A 7,057-nucleotide genomic window follows, 5' to 3' on the forward strand; every position below is an offset into this window, starting at 1 on the left:
ATAAATTTTAATATTAAAAAATTATTTATTTTTATATTTTTTAATTTAAATATTAATTTTTATCTTCTTTTAATAAATTAGGCAAATATAGACAAGTATGATAGCATTGAATCAATGATTGATTAGCAAGATGACAAAAGTTGAGAGATTTGGGGTCGGTGGGACGGTGGGATTATAAGAGCCTCCGGTATCCGGTTTCCACTCCTTCTCTCACGTGACGTCACGGGCCTACAAAAGATAAAGCTTCTAGAAAAATATTGGAATTACATATTGAAAACGAAAGCCGAATAGATTGAGGCCGAAAGACATTACATAAAAACAACTATGGACCTCCAAAAGTCATGTCATCACTAAATACTGCTGTCACCATAACTATAAGGACGGGTTCCACTCAAATTTTTTCGACCTCTTGAAATTGATATTTTGGCTTTTTGGGTGCATTAGATCAAGAGGCCAATCATGATCACATATAATAATTATACTAAAATCATATTATTTTAAAGATGAAATTCTGGACGTTATTTTTTGAGCTCCCATCAGGGGTTACCTTAAAATAATTGTTTTGCAAAATTTGCGCCTCTTAATTTGCATATGTTTTTTTAAGAATTGTGATCGAGAGTGAAGAATTAGATTGAATATTAAATTAATTATTAGAGACTAAAACTAAAATTTTGATTGAGACACAAAATTTTAGTCTTTTTAATATCTTTAAAAATTAGAGACATAGAGGTTAAAATTTTTACGTGTTATGTAAATTTTTTGTAAATCTAGATTGGTTTGATATCTAATGATCTTGGAGCGAAACTTACTCATCCTTTGTGAGTACTAATTTTCAAAAGTATACCAAAAAGTCTTAATTTTGGACGAATAAAGAAGAAAAGAAAACATTTGAAACGTAAATGAAATTTAAATGACTTGAAATTGAAATTACAAAGAGTAAAGTAAACGACTTTAAATTCAAAAGAAAGCGATAAAATACCTTCAACGTGGTCAAAGGACTTTGAATTCAAATACAAATGCAAAATTGTAAAGAAAAAGGAAGATAAATTTTGCGGAAAAGGTAAATTTGTGGGAAATCAAAACGAAAATAAAGACTATGAAAGCGATAAAGGAGCATTTCCAAAGTTGGACTGAGATATCAAATATACAAAATAGGAGTGCAAGAGATGAATGGTGTGCTTTTGTGCGATCATTTGGAACATATGGTTGGAACAGAACCGGAGGATTTTTTAGAACAAAAGAAAAGGGTTGGGGAGATTATCAACATGTCCTTTCTGAGCTACAAGGAGTGGTTAGGTGCAGACCCTTTTGTTATTGATGGCAATGTCGGAGATGACAAAGGGATAATTATGTTTACTTTATTTGTATTTTATTCTTTAATAGTTTGTTTGATGCTATGTTGTTACCTTCTTCACTCCACTTGTTGTGTTGAGCTATTCTTTCAAAAAAAAAAAAGGAACCTTACGGAAAAAATGAACTCTAAGCAAGATCAGAAAGTCTCTGGGAATGTGATATTGTAAGAGCTTTTTCTAAAAATGAATTTCAACTCCCATTTCTTCAAAACTTTGTCTATTTATAGCCACCTTCAACTAATCAAATTCAATCACGTGCTCTATAGATGAAGAACCAAATATAACTGTTCCTGCCACATAAATGATGCGATAACCGTATTTAATTGTCTCAATTACTAGTCCTTCCATTGCTTCGATCGTTGAATCTTGTCTTACACAAACCTTTTTTATCAATCCCTTTTGCTCATCGATGGCCACCTTCAATAAACTCAAAAATCTGCTCGATGGAATCCTAACAAATTTTGTCGATATATTTACTACCAACATGGATTTATTTCGAACCAACAAGTTGCCCTCTTGAATCGACGACTTCTAGGCTTAAAAAACGGCAAGTCTGTTGATTCAAACAAATTTCCTTTCTTCCTTTTATCTCAATAAAACCTGCAAAGAAGAAAAGAATTTAAATCCAAGAAAGAGAAAATGTTTGGAATCCATAACTGACACCAAATTTGAAAAATCGCTTCATTAAGCACATCCATTAAATACATATCCCATCATGTGCACTTTTTCATTAATTTCGGACGTTAATCCTTTTCAAATTCAAATTATAAATACCACTCCACTAACTTTTAACACTTCCAGAAACTTCTCTGCGTAAGCAGGAAACATTTCCTCCACAAGTTTCTTTACTACTCGCAATATTCAACTCCATCTGCTCTCTATCCTCAAGGTATTTTCATATACTCACCGTATATATTTGAGCTATCAATTACATATATTTATTTCTATAAAGGAGTATTTTTCATTTCACTTATCTCGCCATTTTTTATTTTCCAGAATCATCATGGCTACTAGTAGCAATCCTTCTCCTTCCACAAAAGGAAAAGAAACCATGGAGGAATCCATGCATAAACCTTCAGATTATAGCTCAGGACAATGATGTTATTATTGAAGAACCTGTTGACGCTGCCAGTGCAAAAAAAAATTCTTTTTCTTTTTGTTGTTGAGGACCAAATGCACTATTTCTTGAACCTTTTACTTCCCCCTCTAAGATTGATCAAGTCTTTTCTTTTTTTTTCTCTCTCCCTGACCAAGAGCTGTTAATAAAAAAGGACATGTATATGACTCCCTTCGATGACCATACAAAACCATTTCGAAATAACCCCAAAACTTCTTCAAAAAGTATTAATTATATGGCCTGGTTCAAAAGGATTGAACCAGAAAAGAAGGATTTTTAGGCCTAGCGTGGCATATATGACCTCCTTCGACTGTCTCAGTACCAACTTACTACTCATCATTGGATGATCAGAGCTACCTTGTACTTTTGGAGTCGGTCGACCAATAACCTTCATTTACCATGTGGTATGGTTGGCCCTACCCTTTTCGATGTAGCCGCTATCACAGGGCTAACTCCTTCGATGATCGATATTTTTCCTAATATGGAACCAACAAAGAAGTACAAAATCAACTAGAAAAGCTCTTCTTATGGGGAAATTTATGAAAAATAACATGGGTCAAGGTAAAGACCCCGTTTCTAATGATGAGCATGTAGCCTTTCTATGTTTTTGGCTGAATGCTGTGATTTTTTGCTCTCGAAGTGTCACCATACAAAGACTCTATCAACCTATTGCCACCCTAATCAATGAGAGTTCATCGACTTTATGTCTTTCTAAACTACTCCTAGGTAACTTGTATGATGAGCTTGGCCACATGGTAACAAACCTCGAAAATCGATCTTCTCAGTGCAGGGGGATCACTTTGGCTCCTTCAATTGTAGTTGAATGCAGTTGGCCTCCCAATTTTAGCCAAACAACCTATCAAAGGCATTTGCCTTGCATCTTTGAAACCAATTATTTTTTGGTCCCAAAATCGGAGATCTTTTTTAGGCAGTCTTCACCAAATTTTACCATGCAAAAATCTTTCAGAAAGGGGAGCTTAACTTTGCACCTTTTGTTGATCGAAAATGTGGTGTTGCTTGGTTTCGAGCATCAAGAATTTCAAAGGACAACAATGAGAAGGTGCATCATTCAAATGATAGAAATTGGAGCAATTATATTACCATCCAAGTTTCACTACTAGCATTCCCATGTACAAAAGGGATCAATATCGAGTCGCTTTACATGCTCTCCATTTTGTGACTCAACAAATGAGATTTCTTCAAGCCTTGCCAACTCTATTTGGTTCAAAATTATCAAGTCAAATAGGCCAAAAAAATCTACAACTCCATGTCACTTATAACTCGGGAACTAAAGCACAACAAAGGTCGTCGATCTGAGTACGAAGCAATTGACTTTGTCCCGAGTCGATAAGTGACCAAATATTTTCTTGTCTAGTGGAAAAAATATTATTCTCAATACAATCGCAGTCTTGAATAGATTCTTGAAGGTATGTTGAGGGTTTGCCCAAGCATGGTGAAAAGCCTGCCACCATTGCTGTCTTAAAGAGAAAAGCAGAATCCTCAAAAGCTCTAAGGAAGAAATTGAAAGCTTCGAAAACTTCTTCTGCAGCATCAGATTTGGTAGAGGTATTGAAACAAACTATTTCTATTACTTTCTATAATATTTCCAATTGAGGTTATCTGAAACATTTTTTTTGTTTTTTTAGGCTAAAAAACAACACATCAGCAAGTTTGTCGAATCCCCTTCAGAAAATTCAAGTACCAAAACTTCTCTATTGAACACTAGAGGTTTTAAAGCCGACCATGAAGATATCTCTTCCAGTTCTCACAACTTTGCGGATTCTGAAGCTACCATGATATTTGCACTTTCTTTTATCAAATATGTATAAAATGAAAAAATACAACCTCTTTATCGAAAAGTTTGTATGCAGGAAATGACTTCTCTTCTAAGGAGAACTAGTACCAGCCCCACCATTCATCAATTGTCTTTTACATCTTCCAGTACTAACTCGACCCCACTAATCAATACTGAGGTAAAGAAGACAGAAGATGTTGAGACAAATCTGTTGCAAACTAGAGTTTTCATCGAAGCTCCATCGACCACACATGATGTCATTGTGGATATTCCTTCTGACAGGGTCGAACTCACACCCTTTGCACAAGACCCAATTTTCCACTTACTTTAAAATTAATGTGAAAAAGTCAATAATCAAAGGGAAAAAATTATCGACCTCAGCCAGGGTGATGACGTTTAGTGTGAGCTTCTTAGAGTCAACTCAAAGATCACCAAAGGCAAAGAAACTAGGCTGTCGAGTTTTGAGAACAAATAAGTTCATTTAGATCAGAATCCACAAGTTCCTACCCCTCTTGAAGGCACACATGATCCAAATGTAACAAAAAATCCCATTGATCTTGATGTTCTCGATCTCCTTCAAAAATCAAAACTTCTGCTTGCTAATCCTGTTGAGGCATGGTTCTCACAAGATAGTCTTGATGCTGCACTTAACCAGATTTTGAGTTCTAATATTTCTCTTCAAGATCCTTTTGATCATATCAAACCACTTGCATCTTTTATCAATCACACAAAAAAACTTTTCTCATGTCAGAACGAGCATGAATTCCATCGAAAGGGGATGAAAGAGGTTGAAGATCAAAGTGCCAAGGTCAAGGTTTTCTTAGCTGATAGACAAAAGAAAGTATTAGATTACAAAACTCATCTGACCGAGGCTTCTACCAAATTGAATCAACTAATTAATAGGAAAAACGAGCTTAAAAAAGAACTTGCTGAAATCAGGCAGAACAAAGCTCTTCTCCAAAAGCCTCTCAACAAGCTCCAAAGTATAAAACAATTGCTCGACAAATAATTCCTTTCTTTATCAAAGAAAAAAGATGATTTGGATGGTTGAACTCTCCAACATCAGACTGCAGAAAGCGAGCGTCTTTAAGAACTTGAATGACTTGCACAAGATCACACCAAGATAAAAGAACAATTGGACCAACTCTTGCAACTTTATGGGGATTGAAGGCTTGGAATGCCAAGTTTCTCTTGTAAAAACATTTTGAATTTACCATTACTTTAGTTTCAAGCTTAATTATCATTTCACAAGCATCGATACTGTTTTAAGTACTTTTTGTTTATCGATTTAATTCCGATTAGTATCAATATGTTTAATTCGATATGCATTCCCTGAATACAAATTTATTATTTGAAAAGGTCCTTCCCAACTAGGGGACCATTTTTCATAAACTCTTGATTTTTTATCAATTGGCAAAATAACTTTTAAAACTAGTTCACCAATGTCAAACACTTTTCCTTTTACTCGTCAATTGTATATGCGAGCCACATTCTCTTTTTGATGAATAATATGATCAAGTGCCAAGAAACGCTTATTGTCCAAGTTGTTCAACTCATCAAACATTGCATTCCAATAATCTTCAACTGGTAATTCCTCTTGATGCATCACCCTTATAGTATTAAGATTAATTTCTAAAGGTAAAACTGCATCATGGCCATAAAGTAATTTATAAGGAGACATGTTTGTCAAACCTCTTGGTGAATTTCGGTAATCCCATAACACTTGACTCAAAGTTTCATGCCAAGTGTGAGATTTTTTGCCAATTTGTTTCTTAATCAAATTAATTAAAATCTTATTTGTTGCTTCAACTTGACCATTTGCTTGTGCGTAATACGAAGTCAAAGTCACCATAGTTATATTCCTTGATGTTGCAAAAAATTTTATACGTTGGCCAGTAAATATTGTTACTTGATTAGTAATTAAAGTTTGAGGAATTTCAAATCGATGAATTATATGTTCCTATATGAAATTGATAATCTCATTTTTACCAAATTCTATTTAAGGGATAGCTTCCACCCATTTTGTAAAATAGTCAATTGTTACTTGATGAGCGGATATTTTATACGCTTTTTGGCATATTTTTCATATAGTTTTTTGTATGTTTTATTTAATTTTTATTAAGTTTTTATAGGTTTTAGTGTTAAATTCATATTTTGGGATTCTACTATGATTTTTTGTGTTTTTGTGTAATTTCAGGTATTTTCTGGTTGAAATTAAGGAGCTGGAGCAAAAGTCTGATTCAGAGACAGAGAAAGCATTGCAGATGCTATCCGGATCTGACCTCCTTACATTCGAAAAAGATTTTTTGGAGCTACAGAAGTCCAATTCTCAACAACTATGGAAAGCTGACTTCCAGAGCTTTCCAGCAATGTATAATAGTCTATACTTTACTTCAGAATAAAAGGCCCAAAACTGGCGTCCAACACCATCCTCCTGCCCCCTTTCAGGCGTCTAGTGCCCAAGGAGAAGACACCAGCGTCCAAACACCCAGAGAGGACCCCCTAGCCAGCGTTCAACGTCTTAGATGCCTCATAGCACGTGGATCTCATCAAAGCTTAGCCCAAACACTCACCAAGTGGGCCCCAGAAGTGGATTTTAGCACTAAAAAGACTATTTTACCCTTACTAGTAATTAGTTTAGTATTTAAGGAAGAAGATCACACTTGTTTAGGATCTCTCCCAGCATATTTTTGTTTACCCATTGTATTTCCTTTCAGTATGAGTTTCTAGAGCCCTGCTGAGTCCTATGAATTAATAAAAGTATTACGGTTTCTCTTCGATCCGTGTTTGATT

At 34.7% G+C, this 7,057-nt stretch overlaps 1 protein-coding gene across 1 annotated transcript; it reads right to left on the minus strand.

The window, feature by feature from the left end:
• LOC107640379 lies at positions 5,733–6,116 on the minus strand. The gene has a single exon (XM_016343903.1). It carries the CDS (start codon positions 6,114–6,116, stop codon positions 5,733–5,735), a length of 384 nt encoding a protein of 127 aa, XP_016199389.1.

The sequence above is a fragment of the Arachis ipaensis genome, chromosome B05 (assembly GCF_000816755.2).
Source record: "Arachis ipaensis cultivar K30076 chromosome B05, Araip1.1, whole genome shotgun sequence".
In the NCBI taxonomy this organism is placed as follows: Eukaryota; Viridiplantae; Streptophyta; class Magnoliopsida; order Fabales; family Fabaceae; genus Arachis; species Arachis ipaensis.